This window comes from Pseudorasbora parva, chromosome 5 (genome assembly GCF_024679245.1).
Source record: "Pseudorasbora parva isolate DD20220531a chromosome 5, ASM2467924v1, whole genome shotgun sequence".
In the NCBI taxonomy this organism is placed as follows: domain Eukaryota; kingdom Metazoa; phylum Chordata; class Actinopteri; order Cypriniformes; family Gobionidae; genus Pseudorasbora; species Pseudorasbora parva.
In genome coordinates this window covers 49,047,401-49,073,053 of record NC_090176.1, presented here as the reverse complement: position 1 = coordinate 49,073,053, position 25,653 = coordinate 49,047,401, and the positions used below count along the sequence as shown (strand labels likewise).

Sequence of the window (25,653 nt, the reverse complement as noted above, 5' to 3'; positions counted from 1 at the left end):
CTCTTGATCTGTCCCTCGCTGAAGAGCTTTTTCTCCTGTGTCTCAGTGTTATTCTGCGGTGACTGCTGGGCTCTGGGAAGTCGCTCAGATCTCCTGTGTAATGAATTATTAAAGCTAGTCCTATCGGCTCCGGAGGGTAACGCTTCATTTGAGGCAAGACAATGTTCCACATCTGGAGACTTTAATTGTGAAGTGGACTGATCTGTGCTCATCATTTCACAGCTGCTGTGAAAATCCAAAAAATATATAGCAGATTGATAAATAATAAATGGAATTGTTTTATTAAGTTATTTATCTGAGAAATGTTGAAGTCAGTCTCATCTGCATGGGAAACTTCCTTATGTTATATAGCATAAGGATCTCTTGAAGAATAGATGTAATGACCACATAACTCAAATGATGGAACAAACGTTTGCACATCTAGAGCTGGATCTAAAATTACATGAGAGATTTCATTAGTACACAGGAGACTCATTAGCTCAGTAGATTTACAGTTGTTCTTATGATCTCTCTTAAACTCTTTATTGGTATATGACCATTTATTAATAGATAATTTTGACTCAATCTGGACGAGCTGCATTTGAAGATGTAGATTAACTCACCAGTTAAGACCACTTTTTTAATATTTATTATAATGCACAAAGTGGTTATTTTCTTGATCATAATCCATAAACTAATACAGTTAGAGTAATGAACTGTACATTTAGAATAAAGAAATCATGGTGACGTACAATGGGTCTCATCTGTGAACATTAGTTAATGCATTAATTTTCATGAACAACATTTGACAACAACAATGACACAAACAATTTATTTTTTTGTGAATGTTAATTTTCATGATAGTTAACAGCAGGGTTAGTATTGTTAACTGCACACCCCCAATTTTGGAAAGTGTTTTTTTTTTTGTGTGTGTGTGTTTGGCGAGCATAAATGACATGCCCAAAATAAAAAAGGTTGCTGCTCATAAGTCATTCTGAATAGACACATAACCAACATATATTTAGAAAGCTGACACTTGAGAGTTTACAGTTTACGGCTCACAACTGTTATTAATATGGAGATGATCTCAAATGTAAAAACAAATATAAAACAATATGACACATTGTTTTTTTTAAATGTATAAAAATATGATTTATCTGTGTTGTAGAAAATTAGATACGGAAGCTGAAGCCACAAGTCTGTTCATGCTTCATTTTAAATCTGAGAATGTTATCTCCAAAAAACTATTAATTTTATGAAACATTTATTAAGACCATGTCATGTGATATTTTAGAGAAGGGTGATAAAATGATATTTTATTGCCCCTTTAAACAGCAACTTGCAGTCTATTGTCTAATGTGTGCTGATATGAACTGCTCCATTCACGTTTCTATTGTTCTCACTCTTTCTGCCGGTATGAGACTTAACCTTCATTAAGTTCAAATTATTTTATCCTTCTTTTGTTTGTATTCAGCCATTATTAGCCTTTATTCTGGCATTATGGCTTGCAAACAAAACAGAAAATGTGGTGTGAATTATTTTAACAAATTAGTTTATGAAATAGAAAAGCTCCAGGCAGAACATGTGCAGTAGAGCTGCAATAAGCATCAAGCTACTGAACACAATTTAAAAGATTAATATTACGCTTTTACTCGAAACTCTTTAAGCCACCATTGAGTGTTTTTATTCACTTCTGATTGTGATCCAATGGGGATTGTAGTGATCTAATGTTGTTAAAATATGTTTTGTACAGCCTTTTATATGCAGCTAATTGCCGCACCTGCTTAGCATGTATAATGCAAACATCCATTATTGATATGAAAACCGCACCAATCGTATGAAAATCACACACAAACCATATACTATCGTAATCGTGTGTTTATTAGCTTCTTGTTTTACGTGTAGAAAGGTTTCTTTGGAGTTGTTTTTCAGAGAGCTAAGAACAAGGAAGTGTACTAGACAGTGTCATCTAGAAGGAAGGAATTATGGCCACTTAAGATGATTAACAGCTACAGATCTCGAATGAGCTCTCTTTGTGTCATAACTGACACCAACCAGGAAAAGGAGAGACCAAGCTCGATCTAAATGCTCTTTCAGCTCTTCAGGTTGCATCATTCAGTGGGAAATGAATAGATATTCTGTATGGCAAAGTTCATGTTACCTAATGTTAACAAATGAAGCCTTATCAAAAAAAATGTTGCCATTATAATTGATAAATGCAACTATTGAACATTGATGTCTTTTATAAAAGCTCTGCTTTGTGTCATGCATAACAAAGAACCATAATAAATCATGGTTTTCTCAACTCCTTGCAATTTGGCATTAAGCATATAATCCAGATTACTGAGGGCACCTGCTGCATTTTAATGTTTTTAATTTTGTCTCTCAGAGAGGAAGATTCCCGAGGAAGATTGCATCATCTTGATTGACGGACTGAATGAGGCAGAGTTTCACAAACCAGACTATGGTGACACTGTCGCCTCCTTTATCACCAAGATCATCTCCAAGTTCCCCAACTGGCTCAAACTGATCGTCACTGTGAGAACAAGCCTTCTGGTGAGACATGAATATGTGCTGTTATCTGGGAGATTTACAGCAGCAGGTCACGACCCAGAAACTGGTGGCCATGGTCAGCAATGCTAAATGCTCTAGTTAGGATAGCAAATGATCCACTTTTAAAAGTGTGTTTTGTTGTTGATGTCAAAGGTTGTCAAATGAGACAGATGTCAACACGGACTAAATATATATAAGGTTGTTAATCGATGGTATTTGTTTCTGTTCAAGCTGTCAGCCCACATTAATTGGCTTACTGTATATTTAAAATAATCATGTTTAACAGCAGAATTCATAATGAAAAACTACATTACTCATTAGGGCTGTCATTTTTGAAAAAAATCTAATTCGAACGGATATCAAATATATTAAGCAATGTATTCGAATATATTCGAATATCTACGACCTACCCTTATTTTAAAAAACGGACACCACCGTAACGGAGATTCAATCACTAATGCATTAACAGTCTGACAGTCATAAACAGGACTCAGGCCACAGCCTGTATGGAAAAATAAATTGTTAACTTAATGTTTGAAACAGCAGGTTATCAACTTAATCGATATGAAGTGCCTATGCAATCATCACAGCTCGGTTCTCCAGGTAAAATGTGTGTTATTTTGGCAAGGTTGCCTGGTAAAATTTGCATTCATGGGTCTATATATCACATAATAGTCGCTTCAACAAGCGGACATAGAAAACAACCCGCGGGGAAAAAAACGCAGACTTGGCAACACAGTGCTGTTGAGGTTTGTTGACATTTGATAACTAATGTAATGCGTCGCTTCGTTGCTCTGATTGGTTGTAGGTCTGTCCAATTGAGGTCTTTCCTGGTTGGGTTGAAACACGCCCCATAATTACAGCCCAATGGAGCAGTTTCAGACTCATATTCTGACTAGAATTGAGTATGACTACGTCAGGCTCTGAAATCTGATGCACACCTTAATAATATAAACTGTCAAATCAATCACATGAGAATATGAATATGTATTTTACTAGGCTATTGTATGGGCTAATACTTCCAAAACCTGCACCTCTGAAAAAGAAGGGCGCTGTTGCACTCTCTAGTCTTCTTCTTATTATTTAGTTTCTTTTTGGTGGTGAGAAGTGTTTTTGTCAGATTCACCCAAATTCTTCTAATGTCCTCAGATCAGGTTTGGTCTTATGTTCACCATTGCAGACTTTCTCCACCTCATCTTGTCACTTTGGGCTGGAGAATCTTGTAGCTCTAATGAGGAACATTGACCCTTCAAATGAGACTGTATGACAGCTAGACAGTAATCCAGACAGTAGGAGGTGAAGAGGAAAAGGGAGCGAATTCGAGAGCGAGAGAGTGTTCATTTTGACAGCTTGAAAAAGGTAGTGCTCGACTAGCAGAGCAGAATCATCTACGTTTGATACGTGTCAGACGGCAGATTGGAGTGTGTGTGAGTGAGAGTGTGAGCACAAATGTGTGTTTTTGTACTTATGAAAGCTTCCTAATGTCTTCGGCGTCTAGCTGTCACTATAAGTGAGGAGAGCCAGTCTAGGAATGACCGATATTTTTCAGCTTTTTTGACTATTTGTTACATCTTGATATTTATGAATTCGCTCTGAAATGGTTTAAAAGGGAGATTTTTTATTTATTTACAGTCACTGTAGCCTAGTAGATGTTTGATGTAAGCAGGAAAATACACTAAAAACAGTTAATCAGATTATAGGCATGTTTTCAACACAGTTTTTTACTAAATGAACACCAGGAAGAATCATTTGCAAGCATTTTTATTTATATGCACCAATATTACAATACATGCTTTTGCAAAAATTTTACTTACATACACTATCATTCAAGATACTAAACTTTTTACTTTATTGAAAGCTATATTTTTACCATAGCAAGGTTATAATAGAATCTATAATTTAAACTTCAATAGTAAAAACTGTGTTAGAGTTGCAATGTTTGGTTAATTTCAGTGAATCCATTCAAAACTCTGATCCAATGATGCATTTGAAAATGTTCATGAAAGTCTCCACATTTTAATTTATTAAAGCCGTAAAGCCCGACATATCCAATAATAGTCTGAAAAATCACAATTTTGTGCATTTCAGCGGGGCAAATAAAAATCTGACCCGGTCTGACTGGGCCAATAGAAAAAATTGAGCCCTGATATATTAAAGGCACAGCTAAATGTGACATTTATTATAATGGTTTATGTGAAGATTGCTTTGTTCACTTACATTAAAAGTTGTTATAGTATTTAAAGCCTAATAAATGTTCAAATTAATTGCTTTCGGTTATACTGTAATGGCTAAAATTGAGCAAAAAATCTATTTCATAGAGACATCATTATCTGTGATACTGCCCTTTATTTATTAAAAAAATGCCATTAAACACATATTTTTAAAATATATACTGTCTTAATGTTGTGTCTACATTTATTTGGAGATTAAATGTGAAATTATTACAATATAAAAATCTATTAAAAACGTTTATAATCGCGATTCATTACAGAAAAATGTGCGATTAATTTGCGGATTTGTTTTTACTCGTCAGATATGCATCACATAGGGTAGGCTTTATAGGATTAAAATGTACCTGAAAATATATGTACGTAAATATTGCTTTATTTTAAAGGTGCATGTGAATGATTGGATATGATTCTTGATACAGTTTGAAAAAACATGCCTTGATCATTTGAACTAATAATCAGGCATTTTGTCAGGTTTCTAGTGGGATTTCATCTGTTCAGTCTATGATGATGACAGTCTAATGCATCGCCGCAGCCTTTGAAGCCTTTCATCCAGCAGTTTCTCCAGGTAGCAGGACGCGTCTCACGGGGAACGTGTTGTTGTGGTTCCTCATCAGCGTGTTGTGTGGCCGCTGGATGAGATGTGTGTGTGTGTGTGTGGTGTAAAAAAGATTTCTCTCTCAACTGCGGGACTGTGTTATTGCTGCAATATGAGCAGCATTATTAGCCTTATTGACTTACAGGTGTGTGTGTGTGTGTGTGTGTGTGTGTTCCTTGTTTGGCAATACTTGTGAGGACACAAATGTCCTCACTTATATAGTAAAACATGAAAATGACCCACTAGTGAGGACATTGGACTGGTCCTCACTAGTTAAAAAGGCTTACAAATCAGCCAAAACATGTTTTTATTTAAATCTGTTGATCTGCACATGTTTCTGTGATGGGTAGGTTTAGGGATAGGGTTTGGGTTAGGGGATAGAAAATATCATTGACCTGATATAAAATCAATGGAAGTCTATGTAATGTCCTCACTAATATAGTGAAACAAACCTGTGTGTGTGTGTGTGTGTGTGTGTGCGTGCGTGCGTGCGTGCGTGCGTCCGTTTGTCTTCCAGTTGACTTTGTTGACCTTGGTGATTTTGAATGCATGGGTAAGAGTGTAAAGAAAAAGCCATTAAGTGTTTATCAGTAATGTGATGGCATGTTTCATTGTCTATAAAATAAGCTTTTTGGTCACATGACTTCCTGACATACTAATGTGTTATCTGTAATCAAAATATGGGGACAAACTTAGTAGTCATGAAACATACCATGAAAATATTTTTTTTATTTAATAAAAGTCATTATTTTATCAAATCTAATTTTATTAAATTATGAAACATTATTTATATTTTTGGGGGGGGGGGGGTGCATTCGTCTGGTACACCACTTCAGTGACTTTTAGTTGGTTATTTATTATGATAATATTTTTTTTAATTAGCATTAGTTCAAGGTCTAATAACTATTTAGACTATTTAGGTAGAACAAATATTTGACAATATAAATCCTTTAAAAATAATGCTTAATATGATTTAAATTGGTGTTTTCAGTGTTAAAACTAGTATAAATATTATAGTATATTATATTGATATTACAAAAAGTTTTCAGAGGCTGTTCAACGTAAATTTTTCTCACAATGTAAAAATGTCATTTTATACTCCTCTATATGATTGTTTTGAGTGTTTTTAGTTTTTTTGTGCTTTTAAAAAAAAATCTAATGTTTATGCGAAGGATTTTCATAAAAAAAAAAAAATAATAATAACAAAATATATATATATATACATTGAAGCAGAGAATGGAGCTATATATATATATTATTAGAAAAATAGATGAAATAATAAAATAATTTAAAATCAGGTAATTCTTTATGACTAATAATATTGTTAAGTATTTTCAATGAATACTTTCCACTTTTATGGGAACTGCACTGAACTGAATTCAGAACTTCAATGTATATGTCAAAAAATCTACAGGTTGAGAACGACCCAAAACATAATTTGACCACCGAGTCCTGTCTAAATGAGGTTTATGTGAAACATTCTGGATGCATTTCTCCACTTGACATTCCCGCCTTGTCTTTGCAGGAGATCACCAGTCTGCTTCCCTTCTCCAAAATCAGCCTGGACGAATTCCCGGACAACAAGGAGATCGGGACGGACCTGAACGCCTACATACAGTACCGCATCAACGGCAGCCAGAACATACTCAACAACATCTCCCTCAACGGCAAAGCCGACCCCATCATCGTGGGCAAAGTCAGCTCGCACCTCACCTCCCGCAGCCAGGGGTCGTACCTGTACCTCAAACTGACCCTTGACCTCTTCGAGAAGGGTCACCTGGTCATCAAAAGCGCGAGCTATAAGGTGGTGCCTGTCTCTCTTTCGGAGCTTTACCTGCTGCAATGCAACATGAAGTTCATGAGCAACTCTGCGTTCGAGCGCGCTGTGCCCGTTCTCAACGTGGCATTGGCGTCTCTTCACCCCATGACGGATGAGCAGCTGTTTCAGGCCCTGAATGCGGGCAACACTCGGGGAGAGCTGCTGTGGGACGACTTTCAGCAGAGAATGGAGACCCTCTCGTGTTTCCTCATCAAACGCAGGGATAAGACGCGGATGTTCTGCCACCCGTCCTTCAGAGAGTGGCTGGTGTGGCGAGCGGATGGAGAGAGTTCGGACTTCCTGTGTGACCCCAGGTGAGCTTCAGTGTTGTGCAGTTTGGCGTTTACAAAAAGTGTCTTACAGGAGCTTGAGAGAGTGGAGGAAAAACTGGTCTGCGGTTTCCAAAATATGGTTAAACAGCTGAGAAATTATCCCCAATATAAAATTTAAAGTCGTTATTGTGTTACAGGAGAAAATCATCACATACACTTCACAAAAAGTAGTGTTAGACATTTTTTTTATATTTGATTTAACATAGGATTTATTACACAAACTTTTAGGCAACAACAGCCATGAGGGTAAATGATGACAGAATATTGTTTTTTGGTCGAACTATATATATATATAGAAGTTAAAATGGTACAGCTACAAGGCTGTTGCTAGGCAAATATTTTAATAATAACATGAGTGAAGTTGTATAAAGAAAGTAATCAGCAGGATTGATATTCAGCGGTAAGCACATGCTGCTTTGTTGGATTCAAACGCTCAGTTTAATAAAGAGTCCATAGCTTGACTCTATTATTGAATGCTCAAGTCTGCGTTTCTATGCAAATACAGGCACAAATTCACCCCCAGCCAAAAAAAAAAACCTTTAAAAAAGTCACAAAATCTGCATAATATCCCTAGTGAACACTGCACTGCGTCTCTGAGCTCTTGCACATTGGCTATTAAAGAGCACTTAATGTAAGGCTTGAGTTTGACAGCTCTGTTAACACTCTTACGACCGGCAGTGAATCAGATGAATGTCTCCAGCTCTAATCATTATGATGGATGTACAGTATGCTATATTGTATGTTTAAATGGACGTTTAGGTTTAGACGTTGTTCTCTTTCATCTGCTGAGCTCCAGACACTGAATGTGAATTTACTGACTTCATTAAAATAAGAGCAGGAGTTTCCTGATTGGATACAGACAGATTGTGTGAGATCCCAGATCGGTCTTCCCTGTGGGCTAATGAAATATTGTGATCTCTTGAAGAGATGATGAAAGCCAGTGCTGATTTAAGATGTCTGTGCAACATCCCGTTTCCTCTTATTTAATTACTTCGAAATAAATAACTAGTCCAGCTTTGATAACAGTCTGACGTTACTAAAACCAAAACATGTTCATGAATTGATATAAAACAAATAACTGAAATAAATAAATAAATAAAAACTAAAACTATATAGACAAAAACGAGTAAAAATTGCATGCATGATATATCGCTGTCAGCCGATATACTGTGTGTTCATTTTTAATGTTATCAGTATCGGCCTGATAAGAAAATTTAGCCGATATATTGAAGCGGATCAAATGTATTGAAATAACTTCAAAGGGAAAATACAGTTCAGTGCGGCAAGTCTGTCATATGAGCTTAATTTATTGAGAACTTATAATATCAATTATAATGAGAACATTGTAGTTGTGTGCTTAAGGCATGGCTTTTATAGGGCCCTATGAAATCCATTTAATCTTTTTCCAAATTCATTTATTTATTTATTTTGTATTTATTTAATGGTGAAATTAAACTGTAGTTATCAAAAACCATGTCTAATTAATTGAAATCATGAAACGTATAAAATATTTAACAACAATGTATTAAAAGTTTAACAAAAATAGCTAGTTTAGGGCACTATGAAATACTTTTTTCTCAAATTCCATTTTTTTTTATACTAAATTCTGTTTTGTTTAAATTACATTTTAAATGTATGTCTAATTAGTTAAAATCATAAAAACATCAATTTATTTTAATTTTATTTTCATTTCTATTCAATGTTTTTCGCAGAAATTCTGTTGTGTATCAAATTAAGACATAAAACATTCATTTAATTTATCTTTTAATCATATGAAATAAAATTTAAAAAGTCAAACAAAGTGCTTTACAACAGAGCTTAACTGTCAAAATAAAAGAGGAAGAAAATTTCCATGATTGTTCTTTCAAAATTCCACTAAAATGTTACTATTATTATTACATTAAGTAGCTCAATTCTATTGTACAACAGTAATATGTTCCTGTCTCAATTTTTTCAAATTAAATCAGACTTTATTTTGACGGATTGCCGTGAAGACCTTTGAGTTTATGATTTGAGCATGATTTTTTTTTTCTTCCCAGACCAGTTCAGCAGAAATATAGTCAGAGGCTGAAAACACCATGTGTGTGTGGTAAATAAAACCATTCATTCTAGGGATGGCGAAAACTAAACATTTTTTTCACCGACCACCGAGCCTCATTAGCCGGTTGAAACCCGTTAACTGATTAGTTTAAAATATGCTGCGCTTTTTAAAATAACAGCCGCGAGCCGCGCCTGCAATTTCGCAACTCTGTCGCATCTCTCTGCCGCTCTGCCTCCCGTTCTCACCATAGACTGGAAAAAAATATGGACGTAGTGTCCGTGACGTCACCCATAGGATTCTGATAAGCCGTTCTGAAGCGTAAAGTAGGGGCGAGCTGGGCGTTGCCATCTTGTGAGCGAGTCATCGCATGGCACTCCCGGATAACATAAAATGGGCAAAAAGGTGGGATGTGCGCGGAGCTGAGGTGACGCAATGACTATAGACGGCAGACAAATGGCTATCCACTTGTAACCACGCCCTTAATTATGCAGTACTTTAAGGCTATAACGTAAACGAATGAGTTATAAAATAAATTCACCCCCCTCACAGTTGTCATGAAGATCAAAATTAGCCTTATAAGCCAAAACCACAATTTGCACCAGGCTGTAAACATGTTTTTTTCTGCTGTAAAGTTGGGCATTTTAACATGGGGCTCAATGAGATTCTGCTCCCTTCTGGAGCCTGTCTCTAGTGGCCAGTTGAGGAATTGCAGTTTACATTACTTCCGTATTGCCTTCAAGAGAGAATGCGGGAGGTTGCCGCTTGGTTCTCACACACACACACGCACACACACTGTGCCGGCGCTGCCACCTCCCTTCCACTCACGTCATTTTTTTAAAATCCCCTACAGCGCGAAACGTGTCCCGCAAACGCGGCACCGAGGAGCTTGTTTGTAATCAGAGAACAAATGGCTCCTTAGTTTTGAAATGGCTTGTGTACAACAGGGCTATTCAAATCTTACCCTGGAGGGCCAATGCAGTGCAGAGCTTAGCTCCAACCTTAATTAAGCACACCTGAACATGCTAATCAATGTCTCCAGGATCATTTGAAAATCAAAGGTGGGTGTGTTTGATTAGGGTTGGAGCTAAACTCTACAGTGCATTGGCCCTCCAGCGTAAGATTTGAATAGCCCTGGTGTACAAGGTGATCGCGTTGAAAATAAAGGCATTTGTCTAGCGTTAGAAGCTCATTTGACACATTGCCACGGCTCGTTTAAGAAAATGACAGCTCCGAAGAGACGCCGCTTTAGTTCGAGGTAACGTTAGTGCTAACAATAATAAAGAAATATGATGTGCTACTACTGTATTTAAGCACTGTATCACACAAGTTGCAACTTACATCTGTGTCGTTCTTTTTGGTGAAATGGTCCCACACTACTTTTCTTTGCACGCTTCATCCTGTCGTCTACCCTGGCATTTACCTCGAGTGTTTACTTTTTGCAAACCTTGTGAGCGCGCAAACCCAAACGCTGTGACCTCGCGCCAATTTTTTTATTGGTTTATTGAGTACAAACAGGCGAGTTATGAAAAATGGAGTGTGAGGGATTTGTTCACTTCACACAGAAAGATTTTGGAATGAGACGGCTAACTGTAGTAGCGTTTAGTCCACTGTCTATAATAGCCTAATTTAGAGATTTTTTTTTTTTTACCGACAACGTTGATACAGTCAACCATCAGTCAAACGGTCATCGGTTAACATCCCTAATTCATTCACACAGACACACGCAGAACATGCAGGATTCATATTTAAAACGTCTTTTGTGGTTTAATATTCACAGACGCTAGTCTGCTTCACAATTTGATTTAAGTGTGCTGACCAGCTTTTGATTTTTTCATCAAATATTTGACAAATTCCGTGTTTTACAGTAAATCCCATTTTTATGAATGGATTCCACAATTCCGTCCACGTTTTTCACGTCGCAGAAATCATAGCGCCCTAATTTTAATGGTGAGACTTTTGTTTTTGTAATCAGGCTTTCAAAAATTCAAAGATTTAGATGTATTGGCAAATGTATTGTTCATCGGCTTTCAGATATAAAGAATTTTCTGGTTCGGCCAATAAATCCCTAATAAAAATGATACTAAAATAACTGGTTTGTTGCAGATGCGGATGAACTGTGGTGATCCTAGACTCCAGTTTAATTTGAAATCCCTCTCCTATTCTCATTGCAGTTTGTGTCGAGTGCTCTGATTGGCTCGTCTGTGTCCTATTCATCACTCTCCAGGTTCAGACTACAAAAGTTGGCTCTAAAAAAGAGGGACTTCTAAAAAGTTCCCTGTGACTCTGCCTTGTTATTCCGCTGCTGAAAGAGGAAGAAAAGAAAGGAGACGGAATGAGTTTAATGTAGAGGAGATATAGTGCTGATCAAAGCCAGCTGCATTCATGCGTGGCCTTTTAATGAAGCTCGGTTAATTAACACCAGTGAGAGCTGGGGAACGCTAAAGCAGCCTATCCACACTTCTCCTGTGTTCAACGGGCTCCAGACGGACCCAACGCATGCCAACACGGAGACGCTTGCAGAGCCTTGCATCAAATACAGCTTTTAGCCAGAGATTAGGTTTGACCCTAAATTACATGGAATTAATCCTTGATTAAAACATGGGAACAATCTGATGTTATAAAGGCAGAAGCTGAGATGATAATGCTCTTGTATACACACTGGTTGTTTTCAGAGTAAGTGAGCTAAACAGTGGTGTGTCACATGACCTCAAAGCACTGCATATTTAACCGGCCACTTAACATCTTGGAAATTGAAATATAATTTTTGATTTAGTTTTATTTAATTGCAATCTAAATGGCCTTAATATTTAACAGTCAAATAGTAAGTCAAGGACTTGATGTTAAAAAGCACAAAAGTATGTTAAGAGTCTCATGGTTAAAAAGCTCACAGGCATTCTCATCCTTCACCCGTTTGCTGTCATCAAGGACATGAATGAGAATAAGGTTTTTTAATAAACTTTTCAAAATGCCGTGTGATAAATAGCAAGAGTGAGCAAAAGAGCAGGAATATACTGCAACCCTCTACGCACACCTTGGCAATAGAATCGCCATTGGCTAGTATATTTTTTTGTTTAGTCGCCAGACTTGTATACTTTATTATATTATATTATACTTTTAATTAAAAAAGCTGTGCCATTTTACAAAGATATTAATACATTTGTGTGTGTGTGTGTGTGTGTGTGTGTGTGTGTGTGTGTGTGTGTGTGTGTGTGTGTGTGTGTATTACACCAAATGTATTATTATCTTTGTAAAAAGCACAGCTTTTTAAATATCTGAACGAACACTCTTAACATCAGTCAATCAAGCATTAGAATATTTTATGATATTATTATGATCAAGCATTTTGTAATGATAGAACTTTAGTAATTAGTAAAAATGTATGAATGCATATTTTTTATTTAACTGAACTTTTGACTGGTGGTGGTGCTTAAGATATTGTTGGTGTTTCTGTAAAAAATATAGATAATAGTAATATAATAAGTTTGATTGAAATTGGATTGATGAGCTCCTGGGTTCATGAATATTAATCACGTTGACAGCATTCGCTCTGATTTGCTGAAAATCAAAACAGGTACAGGAAAAGATGAGCGCATTTAATGGCATTGTAGAGGGTTGTATTGTGTGTATGTGGTTCTGGCACTCAGCTTGTGTGTCTCTCGGTGCTACTCCTCATCTTATTCCTGCATGAGTGTGTGGTGGGACAGGCGTTCACACAGCTGTGTTTCTGCAGGAGTGGACACGCACTGATGGCCTTCATGTTGTCCAGGCAGGAGGGGAAGCTAAACAGGCAGCAGACCATGGAGTTAGGCCACCACATCCTCAAAGCACACATCTTCAAGGTACTATCTATCTATCTATCTATCTATCTATCTATCTATCTATCTATCTATCTATCTATCTATCTATCTATCTATCTATCTATCTATCTATCTATCTATCTATCTATCTATCTATCTATCTATCTATCTATCTATCTATCTGTCTGTTTATTCATCTATCTATCTGTCTGTCTATCTATCTGTCTGTCTGTCCGTCCGTCCGTCTGTTTATCTATCTATCTATCTATCTATCTATCTATCTATCTATCTATCTATCTATCTATCTATCTATCTGTCTGTCTGTCTGTCTGTCTGTCTGTCTGTCTGTTTATTCATCTGTCTGTCTGTCTGTCTGTCTGTCCGTCTGTTTATCTATCTATCTATCTATCTGTCTGTCTGTCTGTCTGTTTATTCATCTGTCTGTTTATTCATCTGTCTGTCTGTCTGTCTGTCTGTCCGTCCGTCTGTTTATCTATCTATCTATCTATCTATCTATCTATCTATCTATCTGTCTGTCTGTCTGTCTGTCTGTCTGTCTGTCTGTCTGTCTGTCTGTCTGTCTATTCATCTATCTGTCTCTCTGTCAGTCTGTCCGTCCGTCTGTCTGTTTATCTATCTATCTATCTATCTATCTATCTATCTATCTATCTATCTATCTATCTATCTATCTATCTATCTATCTATCCATCCATCCATCCATCCATCCATCCATCCATCCATCCATCCATCCATCTAACGTTCTATCTATCCAATCCATTTATCCATCAGTCATTCTGTCAGTCCATCCATCCATCCATCCATCCATCTATCTGTCATTCTATCTGTCATTCTATCTATCCACCATCCATCCATCCATCCATCCATCCATCCATTCGTTATTCATCTCTTAATACTGTATAATGTAGTTCCTTTCAGTTATTTTTGCTCTCAGTTGGTGTCGAGGTTTCACAGAACACACTTCACCTTTACAGATTAATGTCCACTATAATGTCAACTATAATATGAATACATATGAATGTACCATTTAAATATTTATGATACTATAATATTTATGATGTGTGTTCTTCTGAAGGGTCTGAGTAAGAGGACCGGTGTGTCGTCCAGTGTTCTTCAGGCCTTATGGATCAGCTGTAGTACTGATGGTCTGTCTGCTGCTCTGGCCTCCCTGAGGAACCTCTACACACCCAACGTCAAGGTCAGCACATTCATTTACATTGAAGGTTCACTATGTAACTTTCTGCAAAAACAAAACTGCATGCATTTTGTGGAAGAACATTGTTTTGGTTGTGTTTTGGCTCTGCTGATGAATATGGTTATCCTGCTGTTCATGAAAGACATGCGTCGAAGTAGCCGGAGAAGCTTCTCTATTTACAGATATGATAAGACACGCATGGACGAGTGACGTATGTACGCAATTTCCCATGAAAACCATCCCACTAGGTCTAAAATATACTTATAATATGCTTACCATAGTGAATCATGGTATGACAAAACACGTTTTGAAAGAAGAATGGATAATGTATTGACTCAGTATTCAAATTTGGTTACATAGTGTACCTTTAAATGCATTTACACTGTCTAGCTGTCTTCTCCATATAATGGTGTTGATGTGTAACTGTATCTTCACAAATGACTCGGAGAGAGCCAATTAGAATCTCGTGTTTGCCACTGACCTTTGACCCCTGAACTCATCTTCCCTGTTCCCTCTTAAATGACAATACAGCTCCTCATGTGTAATGAGAAGGCATCATTAGAAGTCCAGCACTCACCACCGTTATAGTTCAGACATGTCACTTCATTTTAACCAATAATGTGTTTATATAAAGATGTGTTTATGGGAATTGAACGAGCAGGAAATGACCCAAGCACTGATTCTTAACACTCAGTTTGACAGCAGGTTCAGACTGAATACAATTTTGCATTACTGTGATGCAAAACAAAATTGATTATGTCTGTACTGATCAAACATGGAGATCCTCTGGTAATCATCAGATTAATGACGCATGTCTTCACTCCATCGGTTTGATGTGAAGATTATAAATAGAAATCAGATAAACGTAGGTAAAAACACTTGACATTTTAAGTAATTACCAAACCATTTAAGATTTAGTGCTAATTTATTAAACTAAAGGTCAGTTAGAGAAAAGTCGTCCAGATGATTCCTCTGTGTGTGTAATAGAGGACACTGTACTGAGACTCCAGAGCAATTATCAGCACGAATGATGGATTTTAGCTTAAAGCAAAAGTGATTTGATTTTCATCCTCATCTATTAACATTCATAACGTCCTCTACCTTATGGTTCTTCTTTTGAACTCTGTGCTCACAAACACATTGCTCACAATGACAGATGGCATAAACACACTCTGTTTTATCCTCTAAAAATATTATTATTTATTTATTATATATTTTGAAAATTAAGCCTGTATTTTAGGTCCAAATTTGTATTGCGACATTTTTATGATAATTAAGCACTTTTACCCTATGAATCAGAATTAGAATTAGAAAATTATTTCGGTTTTTAATGAATAATTACTATAATACACCATAGGATATAATACATATATATACACTAAATTGCCAAATGTATTGGGACATTCCTCCAAATCACTGAATTCAGGTGTTCAATCACTTCATGGCCACAGGTGTATAAATCAAGCACTAGGCATGCAGACGCTTCTACACACATTAGTGAAAGAATGGGTCGCTCTCAGGAGCTCAGTGAACTCAAGCGTGGGGCCGTGATAGGTTGACACCTGTGTCCATTTGTGAAATTTCCTCACTACTAAATATTCCACGCTCAACTGTTTGTGGGATTATAACAAAGTGGAAGCAATTGGGAACAACAGCAACTCAGTCATGAAGTGATAGGCCATGTAAAATCACAGAGTGAGGTCAGCACATGCTGAGGGTCACAGTGCACAGAAGTCGCCAACTTTCTGCAAAGTCAATAGCTCCAGACCTCCAAACTTATGTGGCTTTCAGATGAGCTCAAGAACAGTTCGTAGTGAGCTTCATGGAATGGGTTTCCATGGCCGAGCAGCTCATCCAAGCCTTACATCACCAAGAGCAATGTAAAGCGTGGGTTGCAGTGGAGTAAAGCACGCCGCCACTGGCCCCTTAGAGCAGTGGAGACGTGTTCTCTGGAAAGACCAATCAGGTTTCTATGCCAAGCAATCCGATGGACGAGTCTGGGTTTGGCGGTTTCCAGGAGAACGGAACTTGCCTGACTGCATTGTGCCAAGTGTAAAGTTTGGTGGACGGGGGATTATAGTGCACGGTTGTTTTTCAGGGGTTGGGCTTGGCCCCTTAGTTCCAGTGAAATAAACTCTAAAAGGGATCCCCTGGTGTTAAGACTTGTATGGCTTAATATAACAAATGATGTCTCTTACTGAAATATGTAGTAGAAAACCCATAAAAGCTCTACGTTATCTACGTTATTTAAAAAAATATATATGTTTTGCGTTCTAGGTTGATGACGTAGAATGGTTGCACTCGGCAATCAGCTGGCGCTACCCGTAGCTAATTTTACCACAACGCAACTCAAAAATTGTTTCAGAGTTAAACAAAACCAATTCATTGCATTGTAATTGTACTTAAAACACACTCAAACATGCACACACAAACTCTCTCACAGACTCACACACCCCAACAGATCGGTGCGAACACACACATCCACACACTGTCCGCGAGCACACACATTAATACATGTGCACACGGACATCGTGTGCACACGGACAAGCAATGAATTGGTTTTGTTTAACTCTGAAACAATTTTCGAGTTGCGTTGTGGTAAAATTAGCTTCGGGTAGCACCAGCTGATTGCCGAGTGCAACCATTCTATGTCATCAACTTGGAGCGCAAACAAAATGGCACCGCCCATGGTCCAAATATAAAATTGATTTTTTTCAAATAACATAGATCTTTAATGGGTTTTCTACTACATATTTCAGTAACAGACACCATTTGTTATATTAAACCATACAAGTTTTAACACCAGGGGATCCCTTTAATGCTTCAGCATACTAAGACATTTTGGACAATTACACTGAAAAACAACCGCAACCCCAAAAAACAAAAAAAATTTGTGTAGTGGTGTGCATTACTTTTATATGAATGAATTTTGGGGAAATGGGCTTAAATGTCATAAATTTTCTTTTTCTTTTTTGTATGCTATGTAGAATTAATATATTATATACCACATTATAACACCACCATCTGTTAAATGATTATTTTGTATTTATACTTTTTTTTCTTGGTAAGCAGCTATGGGTGGATGTATTTTTTGCTCATAACCTTTGAGCTCTTTCATTGCAAAAAACTAATGATTTTCTCTCCTCATCCTGAGCTCATTAAATATGGTGTTTTCAGTTCCCGCTATCTCACTTGTACCAAACTGTTAAATGTATTTTATGTTTTTTCTCCTCCTGGTGTAAAGAAGTCGTCCTTGAACTCTTTACATTGCTCTCAGTGGATGTTCGTCGAGTTTGGCCCCTGTAATTTCTGCGTGCAGCTGTATTTTATATTTATCTTTCGCCTCTTCTTCTCCATCTCTCTCTCTATTCCTCAAGGTGGAGTCTAAACATTCTCATGTGGTTTTGGTAAATAAAACAAATTTCATTTCCAGGCGCTCTCGAGCCTCTGGGGTCGCGCAGCCGCTGCTGATTAAACGTTTGTTATTCATACGCTTATCAAAAGCAGAATCCAGGCTGATTAATGACTGGGACACAATGTGCCGCCTCGCGCTGGAGCACTTAATGAGTCTGTGAATTGTGATCAGCATGCTTTACCAATCAGCAGTTTGTTCGTAGTGAACTTTAAACACAGGATGAGGCATTGTTTTACAAAGAAAGACACAATATGAGAGCTGGCAGAAGATAAATGACAACCGACGGCTCTGAACGACTGAAAATCAAAGTCGATTTAGGGATTTGGTTGAAGAGTCTGAAAGAAAACTAAAAGATGTCTGGGAGTTCTTGATTCAGACACATAATAAACACAATCTGAGCTCTAAACGGTCTCGTATCGGTCTCTAGGTGAGCCGTCTGCTGATGTTGGGTGGAGCGAATGTCAACTATCGTACGGAGGTGTTGAACAACGCCCCGGTCCTCTGCGTCCAGGCTCACCTGGGCCATCAGGAAATGGTCGCCCTGCTGCTGGAGTTCGGAGCAAACTTGGACGTGGTTTCGGAGAACGGCATGAGCTCTTTGTGTTACTCAGCGGCCGCTGGTCATCTGGGGCTGGTCAGTCTTCTCTGTAAGAGAGGAGCAAAGGTAGAGTACAGATACTGCTACATAGATTCATGTTACATGCATATTGATTAATTCACACACGTCTTATGTGGTCAGGTGGATCACGTGGACAAGAGCGGCCAGTGTGCGCTGGTGCATGCAGCTCTGCGGGGTCATTCAGAGGTCATCGAGTGTCTGCTGGAGCTGCCCTGGAGCAGTGAGGGTCAACAGGACCTGAGTCTGAAGAACAAAGCCCTGCAGCAGGGGCTAATAGCGGCCTGCAGTATGGGACACATTCATGTGAGCTCTCACACACACACACACACACTCTGCCCCTGCCCCTAAACCTACCCATCACACACACACACTGCCCCTACCCCTAAACCTACCCATCACACACACACACTGCCCCTACCCCTAAACCTACCCATCACACACACACACTCTGCCCCTGCCCCTAAACCTACCCATCACACACACACAGCCCCTAAACCTACCCATCACACACACACACTGCCCCTACCCCTAAACCTAACCATCACACATACACACTCTGCCCCTACCCCTAAACCTACCCATCACACACACACACTGCCCCTAAACCTACCCATCACACACACACACTGCCCCTAAACCTACCCATCACACACACACACTGCCCCTACCCCTAAACCTACCCATCACACACACACACTCTGCCCCTACCCCTAAACCTACCCATCACACACACACACTGCCCCTGCCCTTAAACCGACCCATCACACACACACTCTGCCCCTGCCCCTAAACCTACCCATCACACACACACACTGCCCCTTCCCCTAAACCTACCCATCACACACACACTGCCCCTTCCCCTAAACCTACCCATCCTACCCATCACACACACTGCCCCTACCCCTAAACCTACCCATCACACACACACACTGCTCCTACCCCTAAACCTACCCATCACACACACACTGTCCCTACCTCTAAACCTACCCATCACACACACTGTCCCTACCTCTAAACCTACCCATCACACACACTGCCCCTACCCCTAAACCTACCCATCACACACACACTGCCCCTACCCCTAAACCTACCCATCACACACACACACTGCTCCTACCCCTAAACCTACCCATCACACACACACTGTCCCTACCTCTAAACCTACCCATCACACACACTGCCCCTACCCCTAAACCTACCCATCACACACACACACACACACACACACTGCCCCTTCCCCTAAACCTACCCATCACACACACACACACTGATTTATGTCAAATTGTGTCAATGTTTCACTTGAGTAATTTAATTAATTATAATAAATGCTCTGAAGTCTGAACAATTACAGCTGGTACCTATAAAATCAAATCAGCATCAAACACAAAAGCTGCTGTAAATAATGTTGATCTAAAAACACAAAATTTGATCTGTTAATATACCTTTTTTTTTTATTATTCAGCTCTGTTGTCAACCATAGCAGTAGATATTGAATTATTCACTGTTATCGTCTAACTCTGTGACAGGAGTGTCTGCAAAAACAGCCACACTAAACCCATAATTAATCTCAAAATATTATAATATGTGTCAAATGTTGGATTTAAAAACCCAGAGGAATTCATTACAGGGGCATTTTGTGCTTTATACACAGCTTCACGGTAATAAACGGGAAAAACCTGAATCCGTGACGCAAACATCAAATTCTGCGGGAACGCTGCTGTAATAAGGCAATAGTGTTGTTATTCAGCTCAAGTCAGTTCAATTTTAATTAAATTCAGTTTAATAACCGCTGCAAAATACGTCAATTTTGATGGTGTTGGTGGAGACAATCAATGATTTTACTGAATTATTTTTATTTTTTTACAAATAAGAGAATAACTAAGATCCAATAAGAGAAACTCTTCTCATAATGAACTTTCTGTTTGGCACAAAATTCAAAATGCACCAAAAAATGTCATACATGTCTTAAATCTACTCATTCTTCCATGACACTAGAACATGTTATCCAACAGACACTTTTTCACTGTTACCTAAAAAACACTAAGAGGAGAATTATCAGTGTTTACTTGTGTAAGATTTATTTACACATGAATGTCTCTCAGTCTCTGCTGTTTAAAATTGACTGCAGTATACAAAAAACTAATATGGTGAAACATTGTTAAAAAGTAAAATGATTATAATAATAATAAATAAAAGCTGAATTTTCAGCATCATTACTCTGTCTTTAGTCACACGATCTTTCAGAAATCATTCTCATCTGAGGATTTGCTGCTCAAGAAACATTTATGACTATTATCAGTGTTAAAAACAGTGTAACATTTTCTTTTCATTCTTTGCCCACATAAGACCTTGAAGTTCAACAAATGTTATAGGTGTGGTAAGGATGTGGTTGACCGTGGGAGAACAGCCATAGCAACAGAATGAACACTCTCTAATGTCAAGCTGTTTGAGCCTTTAAAGAAGATCTTTTTCAAGAGCTTTAATCTAAACGTATTCATTTAAACCAGCTAGTTTAATGATTGCAGTCAATGCACATGGTTTTTCGATTTAAACAATGTCAATTCCAAAAAATGTATTTAAACAGAATAACTTAAAAAACCTGATTTCAGCCCCTGTGTCTTGCATGCAGCCCGCTGGGGACGTGTCTGAGTCTTCATTTGCTGTTCTGTTCCAGTATTGCTTCTGATTGATTGTGAGATGGTGTTTTGGCAGGTGCTGGAAGGCTTGTTGATGCTGAATAATGAACTGGAGGTGCAGATTGATGCCCACGACACACTGTGGGGCGAAACAGGTACGTTCTGTTTTTCTTCTTCATATTTTTCTCTCAGTCATTATTCCTGTGTCGTTAGGAGTCCAAATTGCAGTCGGTGGGCAGCTTGCAGTCAATTGTGGGTATCTGTAGATGTTTTGTCAGATCATACATTATCACAATTAGAGATAGGGCTACTAAATCTAGAAAGGTTTAGCTTTTTAAGTTGGATAGATAGACAGACAGTAGACCAATCAGCTGTGCAGTCTGATTATTTAGTACTTTGCCCAGCCAAGTTTGTCTGCTGTAGATCGTGTTTGAGACGTGGCTTCTGTCACGAGTTCATTGATGTCAGACGTGGGCATTCATCTTATTTCATTACACATCTCTGGATCTGGTGGCCTGAACTTCAGTCAGTGAATTTATGTGCCGCTGTAAAGGAAGAGAAATGGTTGTATTGTAAGTGAGCGCTGTCATTAAGGGAATTATCCAGAAGAATTGTGAAGAGTCTTAGATTGACCCTTCAAAACCAAGTTTCTCAACGCTTTTAAGTCACATGTATTCAACAGCAGGAGACATGCAAAGATAAATACAAGACCTTGAGCTAATAAATGCATTCATTACATTTCTACCTATCATTCACTAAGAAGTTTTGCACTTTTGCATCCCTTCCCTGACACTTATTAAAAGGCTTATTTTTTACTGCCTCGTCGTCTTTAACGGTCACATATATGCATTTGGAAGATGCATTCAAGGTTTACACTCGTGATGTGTACTGTGAATGTGGGTGGTCATGTTGAAATTAATTAATTCGTCTCCTGTCTGAAAAGTTTTATATTTGCTCTGTTTTCACTGGGGAGGATGTGTTTGAGTTTTCATAGTTCAATGATTTAGAGTCGTCATGAAACGAGGCCACATAGAAACATGCATATCTCAGCATCATGTGTGTTTGTGGTGTGTGTGCGTTGAGGAAGTCAAAGACTACGGAGGACTTTTAAACTCCACAAGGATGTGAGACATGAACTCAAACAGAGATTGAACAGATGAAGCTCTTTCCCCAGGCAGCTGTTCACCTCTGAAAACATGAAAGCTGACACACTCTCACTTAACGTGGGTTTTCATTTGGCTTGTACAGTATATTAACACTAAAGTTGAGGTAGCGTTTGTGTTTATATATTATTTTTAATTATATATATAAAAATAATTTTATATATATATATATATATATATATATATATATATATATATATATATATAAATTAAAATTACACATACATTAACATTTAAATAAATATAAATTATGTATTTAAATATTGAAAAAAATATATTTTTCATTTGCAGGCCTGGAAAATCATTAGGGAAAAATGTGTATTTATTCTTATATTTTATAATAATTCATAAATACATTATTCCTTTTCATGCCTGTAAATGTCATGAAAAGTAATGAAAAAGAGCATTAGAGATTGCTCTTTGTCAGTTTAACAGTTTAAAAAAAAAATAACACCAGTAGTCATCATTGACAGGAACATATTATAAACACAGTGGGAAGCCTGGTTTTTCATTCACAAAATATGAAGTAATTTCTTTGAAATCATCCTCCATTAAAAAAACGAAATAGGTTCATTACCAGAAAAGCAGCCGTGATGTTCATTGTTTTAATCTTCAGACCCGGAGCAACCCTCTCTGGGCTCAGAGCCTCATGATCCCGCTAACAAACAGAGCTCAGGTGAAGGTCATTTCCATTATCAGACCGCGTTGAGTCGGACCTCCAAACACATCTCTCTCTCGTGTTATCCCTATCGAACGCTCTGGGTTCAGCACATGATTTATTAAAGGCTTTAGGAATAACTACGGATAAGATGGATAACATAGATGGATGGATAAACAGACAGTCAGATAGATAGATGGATGAATGTATGGCAGTTGCTGCTGGATGGATGGATGGATAAATAGATATTGATGGATGGATGGATAGATAGACAGATGGATAAACAGTCAGATAGATGGATAGATAGATAGACAGACAGACAGACACACACAGACGATTGATAGATAGACAGACAGACAGACACACACACACACACACACACACAGACGATTGATAGATAGACAGACAGACAGACACACACACACACACAGACGATTGATAGACAGACAGATAGATAGACAGACATTCAGATAGACAGACAGACAGACAGACATTCAGATAGATAGATAGATAGACAGACAGACAGACAGACAGACAGACAGTAATTCAGATAGACAGACAGACAGACAGACATTCAGATAGACAGACAGACATTCAGATAGACAGACAGACATTCAGATAGACAGACAGACAGACATTCAGACAGACAGACAGACAGACAGACAGCTAGATAGATAGATAGATAGATAGATAGATAGATAGATAGATGGATAGATAGATAGATAGATAGATAGATAGATAGACAGACAGACAGATAGATAGATGTATTTCTGTCTGTTTTTTTAATGTGGAAGGATTTTTGAGTTGTGAACATTAGTGTGTGTTTCACAGCACAATCAGCTCTTTTATCTGAAACGATCAAAGAGATTTTGATTCCTCATGACTGGAGTCCTTTGATGTTGTGTGGGATCCAGACTGCAGATTCCCAGTGTTTATACAGTTGCATTGTGGGGGATTGTGTGGGGCGTCTCAGGTTAGCAGACGCTGTGTCTCAGTCCCAGGTGGGACGTCCTAGTGAAGCCTGAACCCTGCTTCAGTGGGCTTAACTGCACTGAAACTAATGTCATGGCAATGTAAAATCACATTATGGTTCTGAAAATAGCCTTGATTTGCTTCAAGCAAAGAATGATTTCTTTTTGTTTTCTTTCGATTTTTGAAGTGATCTGGACATGTTCTCGATCTGTGTGAAGGTTCACTGTTGTTGTTTCTCGAGTATATGAGCTTGCAGGTCTGCTGAAGCACGGCCAGAGTTCAAGACGACCAGAAAACACATTCACCTTCAGCTCTGTGAGATCAGTGGGAATACTGAGAGTCATTTTGATATTGAAGCAATAAAAAGCCCTTTAAAAGCGTGTTCTAGATGAGTTTCGCACGCGTCCCTCTCTGTACTCTAGCATTGCTCCATCTCTCTGTCTCTGAATGAAAGCAGTGCTCTTGTGTACAGATGGATTTTGTGATTCTTGAAGACATCACTAATGGCTCAGCCATCTTCTCCAAATGGACGTGTAGAGTCTCGCTCCTTTAATCTCGCTCAAACTGCAGAGCGCTGCTAGTCATGTGACCATCCGTCACGTGTCCGAGACGACCCAATCAGACCAGAGAAGCTTGTGCTCTAATAAATCATCTACGAGTGATCTCATCAGATTTTATGGCTGAAGCTTTTACTATCCTTAAAATACTAGGATAATTATTATTTTGTAAAACTGTCATCAGTTATGAAATCAGTGCTATGAGTCCTGATTGGATGAGCTGTGAAATACAGATTAATACACGCCTATGATGCACTCATAATATTAATGCCTCAAGATTACATGTAGCTTGAAACCATAAACCAAATACAATTATTATGCTGTTTACATTGTTTACATAATTATTATTTTATATAATTTGTATTATAATTACTATTTTATATAATTAAATAATAAATAAAGAATAATAAATAATATTTATTTTTATTTTATTTCATTTATATTTTAGATTATTCATATAAGTCAATATATAATTATCGTCATATAAATTGTATTATAATATAATAATCTATAAATAATGTTATATAATTACTATTTTATTTGTATATAATTATATTAAATATTTTATTAATTAAAAATAAATGTTTTATTTCTTTTATATTTTATATTATGTATATAGAAGTCAATATTATATAATGATTGTTATATTAATTTATTATAATTTATAATATAATAAATTATATTATAATATTTGAACTTAAAAATAAATGTTTTTTCTTTCATTTATATTTTATATTATATCATTATTGTTAGTTTTTATTATGATTAATCATTTATAATATATTCAATAATAACCTATTATCATTTTATTATTATATATATATATATATATATATATATATATATATATATATATATATATATATATATATATATAAATAATGTAATTTATTTTTTTATATTATTTATATAGAATTTAGATTTAGATTTTTATATTTAATTTTGAATAAAATCCCATAATGCATGTTTGCATTTCTGTTTACCAGTTATTTTAATATCATTGAGGCACTATTATAGTTTTTGTTAATTAGATTTTATTTAAGTCAACTTTAAGTAATTTTGTTTTATCTAAA

General features: G+C 37.3%; 1 protein-coding gene across 2 annotated transcripts in view; it reads left to right on the top strand.

Moving 5' to 3' along the window:
• The window catches only part of tanc1b (tetratricopeptide repeat, ankyrin repeat and coiled-coil containing 1b), a 237,498-nt gene that overhangs the window by 193,206 nt on the left and 18,639 nt on the right, over positions 1-25,653 (top strand). For both annotated transcript variants that reach the window (XM_067444607.1, XM_067444606.1), the window contains exons 12-18: positions 2,369-2,535; positions 6,884-7,491; positions 13,281-13,389; positions 14,441-14,563; positions 18,403-18,639; positions 18,715-18,897; positions 21,307-21,385. In XM_067444607.1, coding sequence (XP_067300708.1) covers positions 2,369-2,535; positions 6,884-7,491; positions 13,281-13,389; positions 14,441-14,563; positions 18,403-18,639; positions 18,715-18,897; positions 21,307-21,385 — 1,506 coding nt within the window. The remainder of the gene's footprint in view (positions 1-2,368; positions 2,536-6,883; positions 7,492-13,280; positions 13,390-14,440; positions 14,564-18,402; positions 18,640-18,714; positions 18,898-21,306; positions 21,386-25,653) is intronic.